Source organism: Centrocercus urophasianus, unplaced genomic scaffold (assembly GCF_019232065.1).
Source record: "Centrocercus urophasianus isolate 14NV4802_14NV808 unplaced genomic scaffold, USGS_Curo_1.0 seq_10, whole genome shotgun sequence".
Classification (NCBI taxonomy): domain Eukaryota; kingdom Metazoa; phylum Chordata; class Aves; order Galliformes; family Phasianidae; genus Centrocercus; species Centrocercus urophasianus.
The window spans coordinates 31,574,960-31,594,512 of NW_024884142.1; the positions used below are offsets into that span (position 1 = coordinate 31,574,960).

At 43.1% G+C, this 19,553-nt stretch overlaps 1 protein-coding gene across 1 annotated transcript; it reads right to left on the reverse strand.

The window, feature by feature from the left end:
• Window positions 1-10,060: 10,060 nt before the first annotated feature.
• Window positions 10,061-11,337, reverse strand: LOC122164475. Its single transcript, XM_042826550.1, has 3 exons — window positions 11,251-11,337; window positions 11,077-11,137; window positions 10,061-10,914 (listed from the first exon to the last, which is right to left on the reverse strand). The coding sequence occupies exons 1-3, from the start codon at window positions 11,335-11,337 to the stop codon at window positions 10,061-10,063; spliced, it is 1,002 nt and encodes a 333-aa protein (XP_042682484.1).
• Window positions 11,338-19,553: the final 8,216 nt, after the last annotated feature.

A 19,553-nucleotide genomic window follows, 5' to 3' on the forward strand; every position in this document is an offset into this window, starting at 1 on the left:
AGAAGTTTTCATTTCTTACACTTCAATTTAGTTTTGTTTTAGGAAAATACTGTAAGAATATTGAAATATTCTGAAAATTAGCAATAAATGCATGAAAAATGAATTTCCTGACCCATTTTACTGGTAGATTTGGAGTAAAAGCAGCTCAAGTCTGTCATAATTGTGTTAATACTTGACAAATAAAAAGGTAAATTCTGTTAACATTGAGTCAAGAAAGAAGATATTTATATTGCTGTGCATTTATAGCAGAATTGAATGGGTTGGAAGGGCCCTATAGAGATCATCTACTCCAACCTTTCTGCTGAACCAGTTTCCCTGGAGTAGGTTACACAAGAAACTGTCCAGATGGATTTTGAATATCTCTAGAGGAACAGACACTGCAACCTCTCCAGATAGCTTGTTCCAGTGCTCTGTAACCCTGGAACTTTTTCCTCATGTTTGTGTGAAACTTCCTGTTTACCAGTTTGTGCCCGTTGCCCTTGTGCTGTCAGTGGCCACCACCAAAAAGAGCCTGCGGCCATCTACTTTGTTCCCAACTTTTAAATATTTGTAATCATTGATAAGATCCATCCTTCCAAGTTTTCTCAAGGCTGAACAGTCTCGGGTCTCTCTGCCTCTTCACATAAGGCAGGTGCTCCAGGACCCTAATCATCTTTGTGCCTCACCACTGGACTCTCTCTATCAGTTCCCTGTGTTTTTTGAACTGAAGAGCCCAGATGTGGATGCTGTACTCTGGATGTGACCCCACCTGAGCAGAGTAAAAGGGGAGGATCACCACCCTTGACTGTATCACTATCACGCTATTTTTAATGCACCCCCCCAAGGATGCGCTGCTGTCTCACGGCCAGCCTATTATCCACCAGGTCAGCCCCTAACCTGTACAGTTGTGTGTGGTATGTTCTTGTTGTAAATATGTGCATTCCACTGTTCAAAGCATATTCGAAAATGGTGACAAAATTTAAAATGAATTTTGATCTTGGGATGCACATAGAAATGATTGCCTGCCATTTCTACATGAAAAATGTAACTGTCTTTTTAAGGCAGAGGAGGTCTGGTGCAATTTTCAACTGTTTGCAGATCGTCACCACTCAAGTAAGTGTTTGTTCCAAAATAGCTCTCTTTTTGACCTCTCTTCTTGACTACGGTAATTCAAAGATATAGCTTTACTGAATTTTTCACTAGATATTTTTAATAATAAATAATGATTACATGGAAATCTTTTCAACGTAGGTCTTTTAATGTAACGGAAGTGTATGATGGTTGCCTAAAAATCCACGTTAGAGCAAACAAAATTTAGTATATTTTAAAAATGTAATCTCTAATATGGCACTTTGGGAAATGGTTTTGAAAATCTTTCTCATCCCTACTTAGAATATATAAAAGAGATCTTTTTTTATTATTTGAAATAGTTGTATTAAAGAAATTTGAAGTGAAGTTTTGCTAGTTCTATGTGGAGATGACACAAATAGATGTGAATATTTTCTTTTTTTAATGCATCAAAATGAGCACTATGGAGGACCTGGCCTTCTGAGTTGCTTTTGTAATTTGAGTTCACTACTATGGAAACACAGCATGATGTTTCAAAACTGGTTTCTCAAACTGCAATGCAATTCATCAGAATTCATCAAGATCAGACCAGAACTTCAGTTATCTTTTGAACACAAGTGAAAAATTAGGTGTGCAGCCCGTGATTCTTAGCAGAATTTTCTTAGAAACATCTCAAACATTGTGACAGAAAATACTCCTCATAGAGCAAAGATTCATGATTTTCTGAGATACATAGTTACATAGATATTACAATATGTATATATTTCAAAAATGTAGTATCTGCCCCCATCTGATCAAAATAATATGAAAGACAAAAAAATATTGTTTGCTAGTAAAAGATCTACATGGGTATGAGTAAGGAGCTGACTGAGACCTTACAGATCTGGATTAAAAGGAGTGTAGAGACAGATGGTACAATACAGGGGACGATCACTTTCTTGCTCATTCTGAGTATGCTATTTCTGATGCAAGCCAAGATGCGATTGGCTTTCTTGGCCATCTGGGAACACTGCTAGCTCCTGTTCAGCCAGCTGTCAATTAACATCCCAAGATCCTTTCTCTCTATACAGATTTTCAGCCATTCTGCCCCTAGCCTTTAGTGATGCATGGGATTTTTGTAGCCAAAATGCAGGACCTGGCACTTGGTCTTGTTAAAGCACAGTTAGCCTCAGCCCAGCCAGCCAGCATATCCAGATCCCTCTGAAGGGCCTTCCTACCCCCAGGCAGATCAACAATTCCTCCCAGCTTGGTGTCATTGCAAGCATTAAAGGTAAGGTCAAAGTCATCAGTGAGGATACTGAACAGGACAGCCCCAATACAGACTCCTGGGGAACACCACTTGTGACCAATCACCAATTGGATTTCACTCCATTCACCACCAACTCTCTGGGCCTGGCCATCCAGCCAGTTTTTTACACAGCAAGAGTACACCTGTCCAGGCTATGGGCTGCCAGCTTCTCTAGGAGAATACTGTGAGGGACAGCATCAAAGGTTTTGTTGAAGTCTAGGTCGATTACATCCATAGCCTTCCCTCATCCACCAGAAGGATCACTTGGTTGTAGAGGGAAATAATGCTGGTCAAGGAGGACCTGCCTTTCATAAACCCACACTGCCTGGGCCTGATCTCCTGGTTGACCCACACTGCTGCATGATCACAGTCAAGGTGATATGCTCCATAGTCTAAATCAGGCACTTATTCCCTGGAATTGCACATATTTGGGGCATAAACTCTGGGAGCCAACAGAGGCCCATGGGAAGCTTGTCACATGGATAACAGCAGAGATGGGGAAAAGATGCTCCTCCAGAGAGAACTGGGAAAACTCTGTTAGAGAGGAGGACAGAGCAGCCAACTTTGTGTTAATTGATCTGTAGAATAGATGGAAATAGAAACAGCCAACAGAACAAAATGGAAGCTTAGTCTCCGCCCTCTGTGTCAGAATTGACAAGGATAGAGTCAATAATGTAGTGAGAATCTAGTGCTACCAAAATGCGTTAGAGTAAGGTATGCTTAAGTTTCTGAGCTTAGTTCTGAAATATTTTTTCCCCATTATCAATCAGAACTAATGAAATTATAGCAATATTATGCCCTTCACAAATGTTTTCCATAAGACCTTCCTGCTCTCAATATTTTTTATGTTTATCTATTTTATAGTATCACAGATGTAGAAAAATAACTACATAATGTCAGTTGGTGAAATTCTTAGAGGAAGGGCATTTTATTTATTTATTTATTCGTTCATTTGGTTATTGCAATTATGACTGTAGACACAAGAGTTATGTCCCAGTTATGTCACAATAACTTGCTGGCCTTAGGCAGTTGCCTCAGACTCAGCTTTACATGTGTAAAGCTGAAGTCATGCTTCTAATTTGTTACGATTTGGCTGCTTGATTTATTCAGTTGTTAAACGCATTTCTTCAGGAAAAGACTGTTGCTTGTGATGATTTGCCTGCAGCGCAGAGTGGGCACCCTGTCTCTCTCACATTCTTATCTACATATTGCTAAAACAAAGTAAGTCAAAAATCTATGACAAAACTTTTGTATGGAAGTGTTTCTACTGGCGTTTCTGCTGTGGTATTTAGAGTAGTTAAATGTTTTAAATGCTGTTTTAAATGTTTTTTTAACTGTCTGTTTTAAATGTTTTAAATGCATCTGGACAAGAATAAAGGCTGTCAGCTTGCTTTTTCCTAAACTAGAAGAAAATTATATATGTGATACATATTTTATCAGCAGATACTGTTATTATTCTAACTGGGCTGCTGAGAGGGGTAAGAAGTAAATAGTGCACTTCCCTTAAGCCGCAGCCAAAGAAGAGGCCCAGAGGGTCTTGAAAAAGACTCCAAATTGCACATGCTGATCTTATGAGAAAAAGGTTGTCCTGCAGCAACAATCACTTCTCATGAAGCTGCAGGCACCTGCGGGAAAGGAGCGCAGCTCTTCTAACTTTCCAGTTTCACATGCTGCTTCCATGGTCAGCTGGGAGAGAGCTCCCAGCACTTCTTTCTTCAGATCCCCTTCCTATCTCACTATCCAAGGTACCCTTGGATTGTCTTCCACTCTTGCTGCCACCTGCTCACTTTGCTGTTACTTTGACTACACTGAAGACTAACTACATTTTCTAATGCTAACATTGCTAACATGGAAGGAAACAGAAGGGGCGGACAGATGGGGCAGAAGGGTAGATCTTTCAAAAAAACTCAACATCTTTCCCGTTTTTAGTTGGAAATGGGACATTCAGTAGTAGCATATAAATCAAAGTGTGGCCTATGAGCATGGAAGGTGACCTCAGTGCAGGACTCTTAATGTGTTGCACACAGGAACCGTGCATAAAGTTGTAGGTTGTACTGCAGCACAAGCATTAGATTAAATGTACTCTGAATTGCCAATCACTTAAAGCCAAACTTCAGTTCTTTCCTTTTTGAAATTTCTGGTTAGATTTCACTTGCCAGTCCGAGCAAAATTCTGAGCGTGGATCCTTCCCACTTCCTCAGGCAGACTTAATGCATGAGGTGGCAAACTGGATAAATGCATTATGAACAAGCAGTGCAGTGAAATTCAAAGCTTGTTCAGAGCATGAGTGGGGAGGATCTAAGGAAGTAGATTAAAAGGAATGGGGTAAGGGTGAGGCAGGAGCTGTCAAGAAAATAAAAGAGCAGCAAGTGCAAAGAGAAGCACTGTTGTGCTCTAGCCAGTGTCCACTTCATGAAAAAAGCAGAACTCGGGCAAATTATTGAGTACACACACTCAGGTGCTCAGAGTTCAGCCAAGGCTTGTGTTATGATGAGAGAAGCAGCAATCACAAACCATACTGGTATTAGAAAATAAATTTTTGGGTTAGATTAAGTGTGAGAAAAATGGGAAAAAGCTCTTCAAAAGTTTGCAGTTGACAGAGTTCAGAGAAAGAGCACAATTTCATGTGGCTACTTCCATTTCCTTCTGCATTTTCTTTGCTCAGATTGCTAAGTGGATGATTTTACAGTGAACCTCTCACTGCTGTTGGAACTTCCCTGGAACAGGAACAGGGACAATGTGTAACAAATGTTGAACAATTTTATTTTATATTTTCAAGTACATTTCCTCCTTCCTAAGTGTGGGTTAAGATGAACTGAATTATTTGGTCTGGGGGTACTATGCTTTTAAGTGTCTCTATCATGTTATTATTTTAAGTGCCATAAGAAGACAATAATTTGTTCTACGTGTTAACCACAATCAATGTTTCTCAATGAGCTTTAAATGAATTTATAAAATGTAAAAATAAAATAGCTTTATGCACACATAGATATTAATTTGCCTATGCTTTTCACGTAGATACAGAGACTCATTTAATTTTTTTGCATTTTTTACAGACTTCGTATCTTTAACAGCTTCTAGTTACAGCCAAATGCTTCAGTTTACTTTGTTCATGTGTTTTAAAGGTGTTTAAATGATTCTTCTGTTTTTACAAGCTCTGTTGATTTGCTACTGAGCCCAGGAAAGCTTAGCCTGGAGTTTGGGTTCATATTGTACCTGAAGTGTTGAAGTTGTTACTGACAACTCATCACATTTTATCAGTATTAGAAATAATGATATTTTAGGACAGGAATGCCTGGGGATAAAGTAAGAGTGAAATCCCTGCAATTTTCTGTTCCAGAAACATTAATAGGAGAGCTCCTTCTGCCTTATGTGCTAAGTCTGCTGAGCGTGAACAGAGAACCTGCAGCTTTGAAGAAACAATTATGTTAACAGCATATGTGTGAAACATTTTCTTGCACGTGGGCAAAAGACGACCTGTTGAAAGCCAAGAGCACAACTGCAAGACAGTTGTTCAGTGGAGGAACATGAAAACTCATACATAGCTTGGAAGCAGAAAATGCAATGCACATGTGCAGAGATGAACTGTTGGACATGCCCAGGATGGTTGGTGCTCAGGACATAGCAGTTCACTTGTCCGTGGATGCCTGAGACTCCTCTGAGAAGGCAGCTGGGTGCTGGCTGCTCTTGCATCTTCTTCCAGGACAGTTCCTGAAACTTTCTTCAGCTAAAATGGGACCAGCACCCAGGTAAGCAATCCTGCCTTATACAAAAGAGAATAGATTAATTTATTTCATTTTCCCACTAATGACTATGTAATTGACATAGGCAAAAAATATACAGAAAGTGGAATGGAAACAAGTTGTAATTCATAAGTAAACTAAACTGTAAGGGAAATTATGATCAAGAACAAATTTTATAACTGCCTTTGCTAGTGTATAGTAATGTATTTGTTCATGAATTTGTTTCTGTTGACAACCAATTAATGGATCAATCTATAGCCTGTAAAAATCTCAACAATCTATTTAGCAATTAAGAGAGATGTATTGTATTAAGCTGCTTTGATTAAGTGGGATGTCAGCAACATTTACTCCAATATTATGCAGTACCTAGATAGAGGGTTTCACATAATGTTGTGCTAAGATTGCATTAAGTCATTGTATATGTATTTTTTTCTCTCACAGCTGCAAACATATGTGGTAAATTATTTCAATTCTTTTTTTTTTTTTTTCCATGAACTTTTTTTCTTAAGAAAGTTAAATACATGATTGTTTTCTAATTTTTCATCCAAATAAGCAAGAGTGGTCATGATATAAATAATATGAGCAGTTTAGCATTTCAGTCAACACTTGGACCATTAAAAACATTTGAACAGCTATGTTAATGCAATTCCACTTGCATTTTTTTTCTCAAAAAAAATTTTGCCAGTGGTCATTTAGTATCTTTTTTCTCTAAGAGAAAGCAGAAAAGAGAAGATATGGAGCTTAGCAGGAGCTTGCAAATGAGTATGTTATTATGCATCATTAAAAGATATAAGTTAGCAAAAAGATAATTAACATCCAAAACAGAATTGTAGTCCTTTACAGAACCAAACTGCATTTATTTCTGTTAGAGTTCATTGTCAATGATATTGAATTTAGCTGCACAAAACAATCAAACGGAAATGCTGTGATACTGATACTTAAGTGAAGTACTCTGCTGTGGGGAAGTGAGTTTGACTATAGTACTTCATATAATGCACATTAGCTTGTACCTCTGCAATGAAATTTCTGGTTGCTCAGTTGTATCTTTTGTATCCACAACATTAAAGTGTATCCTGAACATTCATAGAATACTTGGCAAACAGAAGGAAAATGTAATAACAACATATTATATTTGTCCTGCTATGTAAATCTAGTATTACTGAAGATTCCCCTTCATACAGCATTTTGAGATCTACAGATGACCAATGCTATCCAAAGCACTGTTTCTTTGCTGGCAATATTTTCTCTTATTTGGAAATCCCAGCCTTTGTGTGCCAGCTCAGTTGACAAACAATGAAGGAATATCCACATCTTTCTCACACTGGCTATATAAAAACAAGGTTTTGAAGACACTAAACAATCTCTCTGCCTGGTTTCTTTGCACAGCGACTGATGAAAACAGACAGATTCAAGAGATTTTCAATGAAGTTGGTGACATGAATATCCCCTTTCAAATATATTTTCCTGGGCCCTGAAAAAGCTCAGCAGAAGTAAAGGAGTTGCTAAATGTGAATGGAATAAAGAGAGTTAACGGCTCTTGCAATTCAAGAGAAGAGCTCATGATATTCAACATCTTTATAATGATATAGATGAAGGAGTCGAGTGCACTCTCAGCATGTTTGCAGGTGACACCAAGCTGGCAGCCCCCTGACACAGGCAAAGCACTTTTGCTGGCTGGCTTCAAGAAGCCCCCAGTGACAGGACAAGGGGGAATGGTTTTAAGCTGAGACAGGGGAGGTTTAGGTTAGATATTAGGAGGAAGTTTTTCACCCAGAGGGTGGTGACGCACTGGAACTGGTTGCCCAAGGAGGTTGTGGATGCCCCATCCCTGGAGGCATTCAAGGCCAGGCTGGATGTGGCTCTGGGCAGCCTGGTCTTGTGTTTAGCGACCCTGCACGTAGCAGGGGGGTTGAAACTTGATGATCATTGTGGTCCTTTTCAGCCCAGGCCATTCTATGATTCTATGATTGATCTCCTGCCCAAATACGGATTTCTAACTCCTCCTGCTTATTCTCCACGCTGCATGCATTCCAGGGAGCGAGCTGAGCATGCCGATTTCACCCTAGTGGAGTGGAGGCTAACTGGCCTTAATCAATACTAGAGTGCTGCCCCACCAGTGCAAGTCCAGCTGCAACCCCATCCCCTTTCAAATCCAGCTTTAAGCTCTCAGCACGAGCCCTGCTAATTCCCGTCCCAGAACCCCTTTGCCACTGTGACATAAACCTTTTCCATGCATTCCTGTCAGGTCTGGTGACTTACAAAACCATCTGCTATCAAAGAATCCAAAGCCCTGCCTGTAGCACCAGTCTCATAGCCAGGCATTTGTGTACTGGCAGAGGCTCAACACCCCGCCAAAAAGGCTGCAGCCAGCAAGGTGCGCACACCAACACCGTTTGCTCACCCTGTGCGCCCTGTGGGTGGCAGCTAGCTGCTGCCCTCCCGGAGGCTACTTATGGCCAGGTAGCCTGCTCCACAGTGGGCAGTGCCAGCTGCGCCCTTGCGAGCTTGGCAGCCTGACCACAAGCTGGCAGCCCCCTGACACGGGCAAAGCACTTTTGCTGGCTGGCTTCAAGAAGCCCCCAGAGGAGCATTTCATCGGCCCTTTTTGCTTCAGATCCCTTCCCCAGTGCAGTCTTACATGCTCTGAAACTGCTCATTGCAGAAAGAGCTTGCTCTTATTGCTAAAAGAAATAAGGATAACAATTCTCTGAAGGGTATTGAGACTTTTATTATCTTTTTAAAAATCTGAAAGATCTCAGTCTGAAATGGTATGATGCAAAAGGCGATCTTAGGGCTGAGATTCAGTTTTCTATTAATATGTCAACAATAAAACCACGACAATGAAGGCAGAGTCTAGGCACTGGCAGGTTTCAGTTCTGTGGTCTTCTTTTCTCCAGGCCTGAAGCTGGTGGTGGTCCTGCTGCTGCTCCTGCTTTCTTGTGCACTTTGGGAAGTGCTGGGGAGAGCATACGCCAAAAACGCCTCTTGTTCTCGTAGTCCCGCCAGCGCTTTCTCTCATCATTACCTCATCAGCTGAGGTAAATCCCTTATATGTCCTGAATTCCTGTGGCGCCTCAGGGGAATGGACTTCCTCCATCCCCCAGCCTGCAGCACTATAGACAAAGAAGGCATTTAGTAACTCCACCTTCTCTGTACCTTCTGTCACCATGACATCCAGATAATTCACTGGTGGGCCTACATTTCCTCTAGTGTTAGCTTTGTCTGCAGTGCATTTAAGAAGCCCTTTCTGTTGTCCTTTACTCCTCTTGCCAAGTTAAACTCGAAGAAGTTTAATTGTCAGGTCTGATGTCTTATAAACCATCCACTATCAAAGAACCCAATGCCCTGCCTCTAGCACCAGTCTCATAGCCAGGCATTTGTGCATTGGCAGAGGCTCAATGCCATGCCATACAGGCTGCAGGCTGCAAGGCGCACGCACCAACACTGTTTGCTCACCCTGTGTGCTCTGTGGGTGGCAGCTAGCTTCTGCCCTCCCGTAGGCTACTTATGGCCTGGTAGCCTGCTCCAGTGCCAGCTGCATCCATGCAAGCTCGGCAGCCCGCCCACAAGCTACCAGCCCCCTAGCAAAGCACTTTTGTTGGCTTAAAAAAGCCCCCAGAAGAGTACTTTGTCAGCCCTTTTTGCTTCAGATCCCTTCCCCAGTGCAGTCTTACATGCTCTGAAGCTGTTGTTTGTAGAGAGAGCTTGCTCTTATTGCTAAAAGTCAAGAAATAAGGATGGCAGTTTTTTGAAGAGTTTTATTAAATTAACGTTTTAAAAACCTGAAAGCCCTCAAACTGAAATGGTATGATGCAAACGATGATCTTAGGGCTGAGATTCAGTTCTCGCTTGGTATGTTAACAATAAATCCATAACAGTGACAGCAGTGTTTAGGTGCTGGCAGGTTTCAGTACTGCTGTCTCCTTTTCTGCAGGCTTGAAGCTGGTCCTGGTGTTGGTCCTGCAGCTTCTCCAGCTTCCATCTAGACTCTGGGAAGTGCTGGGGAGGCAATGCAGTACTCAGAAGACCACTTGGTCTTGCTCTTCCACCAGCATTTCCCCTCCTCTGTTTGAAGGATGTCCTCATGCTCGTTTGTCCCTTTCATTGGTGGCAGCGTGCAGGAAGAGCTGTCAGGTGGTTGCTCTTCAGTTCCGCTGCCTGATTTGCAGCAATCGTTGTTAGTCTTGGATCGTTTTAGGGACACCAGGAGCTGCCGGTACAGCCTTTCCATAGCGAGCAAGTCCGATTTCTCTGTGCTCCTCTTTTCATGGAAGCTGGAGTTGAAAGGCTGGTGGGTTTCAGTTTTGCCAACTGCTTTTCTCTCCAGGCTCAGAGCTGGTCCCCGGGATGGTCTTGCTGTTGCTCCTGCTTTCTTGTGCACTTTGGGAAGTGCTGGGGAGAGCATACGCCAAAAACGCCTCTTGGTCTCGTAGTCCCGCCAGCGTTTTCTCTCCTCTGTTTGAACGAGGCCCACCTGGAAGACCTTCCCTTTCACTGGTGGCTTTGTGAAGTTGGAGATCTCAGGTGGCAGGTCTTCAACTCCACCGCCTAGCCTAGGACGCTGACTGAGCGTCCCGGGGGTCCCGCGTGCCACCAGAATCTGCGGGCGCTGGTCCTGTCTGGGAAGCCTGCCGGGTTTCCCCGCAGAGCTCGTGGTACCAGTGGCAGAGTCCGTGTGCAGAGAGGGGCACCGACTGCGCAGCAAGAAAGGCCGGATCTTTCCTGGCTGGATGAGATGGGGCAGGATGGGACTGCCCTGCCGTGGCGATGCTTGCTGCTGGGAGCAACGTGGCCTGCACAGGGGGCTCCTGTGCCTGCCTGCCTGCCTCTCAGCACCTGTAAAACAGGGAGCGGGCATGAGCCACAGTAGGGTAGGGGGGCACCAGGGATCTTCCAGGCCCACCCGGCCTGGCTGCTGGAGGCTGGTACGAGGCTTGGCTTCTCCCGGGGGGCCGGCCCAGCCTGGGAACGTGCCAGGCTGACCCTCCGGGGACTCACCTGACTTCGATGCCACCACTTGCAGCCACCATGTCCACCATTGCTGGCGCTGGTCAGAACCCTACGGGCACATGAATGTGGCACAGTGAAAGGACTTGCGGGGCAGCCCTCACCCCCACCCCAAAGCCCTCAGTCACCTAGCCTCAAGTGACTCCCATCCTCAAATTTCCCTACCTGTCGGCGCCAGGAAATGGTGAGCAGAGACACCCCAGCCACCAGGAGCAGGAGGCTGGGGATAAGGAGAACGCTGTCGACAACCATCGCTCAAAGCTGGTCACGACCGCACTGGCCGAAGCAAAGTGCTGGCCGCTGGATCACATGGGCAGAGCCATGAGATCATAGTCCAGCGGGTGGGGATAACTCTGTGAGGTCACAGCCCACACGGAAGTAGGCTGGCAGTAGCCCCCAGCATGGGGATGGGGGGAGTTATGGGCATAACTTGAGTATAATAAAAAATACATGAAAATGGAGCTTTGACAACAAGTGAACACGTGTCCCAGTTTGGGGAGCATCCTTGAGATGCGCTGCTGCCATCCTTGCTTCAAACACCTGAGTTAGGCTCAAGTTAGAATGGGAAAGCGGTTTGAGATGGCTTTTAGTTCTCACCATCCCAGTTCTTTTTTAATGGGTAATTAAATGAATCCTCTTCAAACTGAAACTGCTTTGTGCAGAGTTGTACCTGGTGTGTGACCTCCCCCTCCTTATCTGAGCTGTTCCATCATATCGTTCACCCCACCACTGTGAGCAGGGTAAGCAAGAGAGCAGATGGGGGGGCGGAGGCATGGCAGTCAAAGTCAGTGCCCCCACAACTTCAGGATTCTCATAAGGTAGCATTCCAGGCACTGGTGTAATTGCTTTTGTCTGAGCAATGCAGATCTGGGCTCCTCAGGACAGCCTCCAGCACTACAGACAGAGACAGTGAAGGCATTTAGTAACTCCGCCTTCTCTGTATCTTCTGTTACCAGGGCACCCACCTCATTCATCAGTGGGCCTACACTGCCCCTGCTGTTAGTTTTGTCTGCAGTGTACTTGAAGAAGCCCTTTCTGTTGTTCTTGCCCGCTCTTGCCAGGTTAAACTCTAAGGAGGCCTTAGCTTTCCTAGTTGCCTCCCTTCGTCCTCTGACAACAGTCTTATATTCCTCCCAGGTGGCCAGCCCTCCTTCCGTGATCTGTAGACTCTCCTCTTCGACTCAAGTTAGCCCAGCAGTTCCCTCTTTATCCACGCAGGTTTCCTGACTCCCTTTCTTGACCTGCTACCTGTTTGGGATGCTCTGATCATGAGCCTGGAAGCTGCAGCCCTTGAATGCTAACCAACTATCTCGGACCCCTTTACCTTCAAGTACCCTGTCCCATGGGATTTCCCCTAGCAATTGCTAGAAAAGGACCGAGTTGGCCCTACTGAAGTCCAGGGTGGTGAATCTGCTTAGTTTTTTATTCCTGCCACATGAGATCCTCAACTCCACCATCTCCTGGTCACTGCAACCAAGGCTGCCCTCAACCTTCACCACTTCAACTGTGCCCTCCTTGTTAGTGAGAACAAGATCCAGCAGCGCTCCTCTCCTACTTGGCTCATCCACCATTTGCATCAGGAAGTTATCATCAGTGCACTGGAGAAACCTCTTGGGTGGCTTGTGGATGGCTGGCTGAGCAGACCTTCTGGCAAAGATCAGGGTAGTTAAAATCCCCCCTGATAACCAGGGCTTGTAATTGCGAGGCTGATACCACCTGCCTGTAGAAGGCCTTGTCGGCTTCCTAGTTCTGATCCAGCGGCCTGTAATAGACACCCACAACAGTGCCACCCATGCCAGTCTGCCCCTTAATTCCCACCCACAGTCTCTCAGCCCGCTCCTCATCCAGCCCTGGACAGTACTCCATGCATTCCAGTTGCTCTCTCACATAACGAGCAACTCCACCACCTCGCCTTGCTGGCCTGTCTTTCCTTGGAAGGACACAGCCATCTACGACCACATTCCAGCCATGTGATCTGTCCCACCAGGTCTCTGTAATTGCCACCAGATCTCAGGGTGGAGGCCAGTCACAAGCGGTGTCCCCCAGAGGTCGGTCTTGGGACCGGTCCTCCGCAACATCTTCATCAGTGACACAGACGAAGGCGCCGAGTGCACCTTCAGCAAGTTTGCAGGTGACACCAAGCCGAGCAGTGCAGGCGATACACTGGGAGGAAGGGAAGCCATCGAGAGGGACCTGGACAGGCTGGAGAAGCGGGCCCATGAAAACCTAATGAGGTTCAATAAGGCCAAGTGCAGGGAGTTGCACTTGGGTCGGGGCAATCCCAGGTATTTATACAAACTGGGGGCACATCTCCTTGAGAGCAGCCCTGTGGAGAAGGACTTGGGGATCCGGTAGATGGGAAGCTGGACATGAGCCAGCAGTGTGCGCCCGCAGCTCGGGAGGCCAACTGTGTTCTGGGCTGCATTAAAAAGGGGTGGCCAGCAGGGAGAGGGAGGTGATTGTCCCCCTCTGCTCGGCTCTTGTGAGGCCCCATCTGGAGCACTGTGTCCAGGCCTGGGGCCTCCAGTACAGGAAGGACACCCTCCTTTTCATCCCAGGCCTTTCTATGATTCTATGATTCTGTTATTGTAAGGGAATTTAAAGGCAGAAATAACGAAGAAAACAGAACGAGAATAATAGACCGAAAATAAAACAAAATACAGTTTAAGCTAACACTTTAAGCTAACAATTCAACTGTTTCTTTTAACTCCTGATCTGATGGCTCACTTACTGCAAGTCTTTTCAATCTGTCCTTTGAAATCGAATATAAAAAAAAAATCACTCTTGAGATAGCTTGATGTTGCATCTAGCTAATTTAGCAGTAATAATCCAATCTTCTTCTAATAAGCTGTGAAATTCTTTATCTCATTGATTAACCCAGATAGGATTATAATCTAATGTATAGGTTAATTCCTCAAGCTATGGAATAAGAAACAAGAGGTAGAGAAAAAGGGTCTCTTTCTGCTGGATGGTCATGTAAATCTACTAGGTCAGGTTTGCCCAAGTTCAGTTCTACCAGATTGAAATTTTACGGAGGACAAAATAAAAGTAGGTCCCTATGTAGTCCTATTCATGGACTTCAGGAACATCTGAGTGACCATAGAAAATCATTTCAAGGCCTTGAAAGAGTGTATCAGGAAGTAACTTCTTTATCTAAAAGCATTCATTCTTGATGCTCATTGAAGTATTATTTGTGTTAGAAATTACTGAAATGTCAGTAGATATATTTTGCTACTGAAGCACCAGAATACTTCTCAGAATCTGGGTTTCAGTGCAGGCTTCAGCTAAATCTGTCTCCTTTGGAAGGAGGCCTTGCTAGTCATGGATTTTTACACAAGGAAATCCAAAGCATGCAGAGGCTGCAAAATTATCCTGTTATTGGATAACTGCAGAACTGAAATTGAAGGCTAAGTCACATACGAGCAGATAGACAACCAGTCTTGATCTCCAGCCCTTTTTGTTTGTATATATGATCTGTAGCTTTCATCATGAGACTGGTATTATGAAGGAATTTTGACTCAGAACATCAGAGCTGTGTTAAGCCCACTTCACAGAAAGAACAGTGGCATGCAACCATGTGCACTGTTCAATTTTTAGCATGCTGCTTGTCACAGTTTTGATTCATGCCATCCTTCCAGACAGTATATAAACACGGTTCAAGTGACATGAATCAAAAACTGCTTACAATAGTCAGTATGAATGTGACTGTGGTTTTTTTGGGGAGGAGAAGGATGTTGGATGCGATCTGTGTATTGTACTCAAAACACAATAAACAAACAAACAAAAAATATAAATGAATATTAAATATAATTTTTAAGAGGAAAGAAATGAAGGTATACTCTTTCAATCTGGTAACTAGTATAGTGATAACCCCTCTAGATCTGGTTAAGATTTTGCCGTGTATTTAGCTATATAGCTCAGTTAGCTGTCTGTATGGGGAGAGAAGTGTCAAACTACCAGCTTTCTCAGAGGAAATTACCTTGAAAGCTAGGCCATGGCTAAATTAGTCTAAGTGATAAAAGTGGAAATACTATTTTTCTGAAACAGTGGTCAGGCACTGGAATGGGCTGCTCAGGGAGGTGGGGGAGTCACCGATCCTGGAGGTGTTCAAGGATTTTGTATTGAGGGATACAGTTTAGTGAGAACTATTGGTGATAGGTGGATGGTTGGACTGGATGCTCTTGAAGGTCTTTTCCAAACTTGGCGTTTCTATAATTCTGTAATTCTGTGATAAGAGGAGCAAAGGACTCGCTATCCACTGGTAAGCAAAAATGGATCCATCTTTACAGAACACATAAAGACACAATCCAGCACAATCCACTAGTGAGGTAAGAATAGAAAAACATTTTCATAATGAATTATCACCATATTAGTTTGCAAACATATTTTTCTAAAATAAAAATAAAATTTAGTTGATTCTCTTTTCCTTAGGCCTCTTTAGCTGGAACAGTTTTATTTAGTTAGAAGTTATTGATTTAAAATACAGAATTAATGTCTATTCTTTAAGTTCTGAATTAGAGCTTTAACTAAATCAAAATGTTAGCTGTTATGAATCAAATGAAGCTGTTATTACACTTCTTTCCCAGTAATGATGATGATGATAACATTATTTAATTCAAAGTTTTCAATATCATTTGTTTTTTGTTGTTGTTGTTTTCTTTGTTTCTTTGTTTTTCAATTACAACGTTGGAATCATTTGTTTTCATGCTAATAAATTAATTTTATCTGCTGATTAACCCAGAGAATTTCTTCACAGATTTGAGTGTATATAAAAACAAATTTTAGCTATAGCTTGTTCTTATGGTTGCTGATGTTTGAAAGTTTAGATCTCCTACGTTTGTTCAAATTTTCTGGTAATCATCATGTTAATAATATGCACAACCTGTAATAATAATGTGTTTTTCTGTTTTCACTCGTGTTGGATTTGAAGGTCATTCACACAATTATTGACAAAATGCTCATGACTTACTTAACCATCAGCTAAAGATTTGTGGTCCCCACTGATCTTTCTTTCAGATGTGAATGTCAAGACAAGATGCTGAATCCACATTCATCTTGCTTTTCTCAACAGATGTCTGATCTTCTCTCATGTATTGTAATGGATTGCATTTGTTTCTTCAAGACCTTTAAAAGTTATATTTACAGGAGAAATTTCATAGTGACAAAGGCCTTGCTTTGTTTTTTTTTGTTGTTTTTTTTTTTTTAATAATTCATACTCACAATGACTACGAGGGCTGCTCCAAAAGTAATGCCTTCTATTTTATTATGTTGGCCCACAGGCATATGTTAGTGATATGGCAGTAGAGGTTGAACGTTTCTGCAACATTCTGTTACATCTTGTTGCCTTGTGACAGATGGCAGCAGAAGGGCAGTCTGACAAAATAGTGTCTGACATGGAAATACATGTGAAGGAAAGGTATGTCACTGAATTCCTCCATGTGGAAAAAAATTGCATCCACTGACACTCATCAGTGCTTGCTGAACATTTCTGGAGACCAAATAATAGATATGAGCATAGTGAGGAAGTGGGTAGTGTGTTTCAAAAAACCATGTCAACAAAACCATGATAGTAACTATGAAATAGTGGGTCACCTCTACTGGTACAGATTTTTACAAACATGGCATGCTGGCTCTTGTTCATTGCTTGTGAGAAATGCACAGCTAATGATTGTGACTATGTTGAAAAAATGGTGTTTTGTAGCTGAGAATTTACTCTATCAAATAGTGCTATTATGCTCTTTGTATCTGCTGTAGTTTCCATGGAAATAAATAGGAGGCATTACTTTAAGAGGGACCTACATATTTAGAAGGTGCTGAGTGAACCTAGCGAGATCCTGAGCAACATCAGTTCTCATAGGAGCTAGTGATGTTAAGGCTAGTTTGCTACCCAAGGAGACCTTTAATATTTCAAAGTTAGTTAATCCATTTGTCTTGCAAAATAACTGGATAAGACTGGTGAGGAAAGCATCTTACCTGCGGCTCCCCTGAGGTAGATCTGTACTGCAGTCACAGAACTGCAGGCTGGCTTTCCTGGCACAGAGCTCTGCATGCGTTTCAAAACCTGTCCCAAAGAGAGAGCAGCAACTGCCAGCAGGGTTGATAAGTTAGGCATGTGACAGAGTTTTCAGAAAACATCTGCCAAGTCCAATCATGGGTAGACGATAGTTTATGAATCTGACAAAGCACAGTCATGAACTGAACACATGTTTGTGCCTGCGGGGACTTGAGCAGCTCTGAGCAGAAGTTAAAAATCCACAATGTGGGTAAGAAAAAATCCTTAGGTATTTAATCTTAAAATCCCTTATGTACTCTGTAATGTCCCAGCCTGCTGTCATAGTCCCAGGTAGAAAACTAGGCTTGTGTTCTTAATTCCTAGTCTTAGGCACAATGCTAAGACCTCAGTTGAATCCCTGAACATGCAGATAAGACCCATTTAAAGTGCGTGACAGAGATCCTCTGGGACTGGAGGAGTGAGACTTTCTGCAGCAAAGCTGGGACTCCTGCACACCACTCCCATGCATCTGGCTGTATTTGGGCAGCTAGGAGCTAGAAATTGGAATATGAATGTGTGCCAAATTCATGTAGCTGTATGTCTTTGGCTGCCAGTTGGCTGCCACAAAATCCACAATATGACCCAAATAATGGGTGCCAAACCCAAGCAATAAAGTCCCATTCAATATAGACACACAAATATCCATTGAGTATGGACCATTTTCAGCCATTTAGGACTGTACTCGTGTCACAGTTTGTCAGAGGGAAAGTAGATAGGACCCCCAAGCTACCTACATGCTTTTAAAGGCTTTGGCCTTTGGACACCATAGAGCATCTGTGCTTTCGCACCCAGTGTAGTGATGCTTGGTGGTTAAATAGCAGATGTCAGCCTCCAGTTGACAACTGTCATGAATACTAACTGATACCATAAAACATGAAATCCATTCACAGATGGCCTTGTTCTGGGGGAAATAAACATTAGTTTTATGTCCATATCAGAGGCAGTGAGCTGAATTTTCTTCACTCCCTCCTTAGCGGCTTAAAGGCAGCCAGCTCTGCCAAACAAAACTGAGATCCAGGACCTCAGTGTTTTATGGGCTAGTGTGGCAGAGGAAACAGATTTAACCACTGTTTCCCCTCCCCCTGATTTCCCAGGAGCCGGGGAGCTTGCTCAGGATCCCTATCAGAATTCCAATCAAACCATCTCATCTTTTATATAATCAGCCTGACAAGCTGTTGGTTTCAAAGACAATATAAGACTTGGCCACAGCTGAGATGGTAGTTTACAAGGAGTACTAACCATTTCAACTATGCCTCATTAAGACACCAGTATTTTGCCAGAGATGTTCCTCTCCTCTTGCTCTGTGCCCCAAACCTTTCCTGGCAGTCTGGCCTCAGGTCAAGTGTGTGTAGCACCGAGTTCTCTAAGACTTCAGACTCGGTCAACAATGAATTGATTTTGTTTCCAGCTTGTATAGAGATCACCATCAGTTCTCCTAGACAACATCTAGGACTTGTGCTAACTAATTTTTCTCTGATTTTGTCACTGTAAGGCACTTCAGTTCTTTAATACTGATGTGGCTGCACGATAACAGCAATGAAGATAAAGTACCTTAAAAATAGGCAATAAGCCTTTTAACTCTTATGAGCAAATCAAAGCTACTCTGAGCAGCCCACAGAGGTAAGAATGGCTGTTTATCTTCATTTACAGCTACTGTGGGGAGGCACCAGCATGTAAATTCATCAGCCCAGGAGCAACAGCTGAAATAATTCTGGAGTCATAGTTTGCTATATGGAAGGGAGAAACTTTCTCCTCACCTCTGCCAACTCATCTCATCATGTACCAGGTGTTGCTTCTGAAGCCACCTAAAGATTTTTAGTTAAGGAGTGCTGGTCACTGTAGGCAATGCCATCCCCTGCTGCTGTGACTAGTGCTAAGCTGAAATAGTAACAATACAGAAAGAAGTATTTAAATGCAACCAAATCTTTAGACTCCTGGAGTGCAAGGTGTCCCTCCTAGCACAGGGCACATGAGGGAATCATTGATCTGCATACAGCATGTCTTACAGAGAACTTAAATTGCTTCCTTTTTTATTTCTCACAAGACTTTTTTTTTTTTTTTTTAAATGTGAAGAGCACAGTTTCCTTATTCAAACTTACCCAGTGGTTAGTGGGCATCTGAGATTTGCCCCGAGAGCTAATTCTCATCTTGCCTTGCAAGTGAGGCACTCTTGATTATCAAAAGGGAGTACCACATTTCTGTGGATGCCTACCTGTGCGACCTGGTGTAGGGAACTTGCTTTGGCAGCGGGGTTGGACTCGATGATCTCTGGAGGTCCCTTCCAACCCCTACAATTCTGTGATTCTGTGATCACGAACAAAAGGCAAACAGAAAGCAAAGAAACCTTAGCAGAAGCTCAAGGGTCCACTGAATGTACCATCATTGTCTGTCTGAGGAGACATGATGGAGCAACATG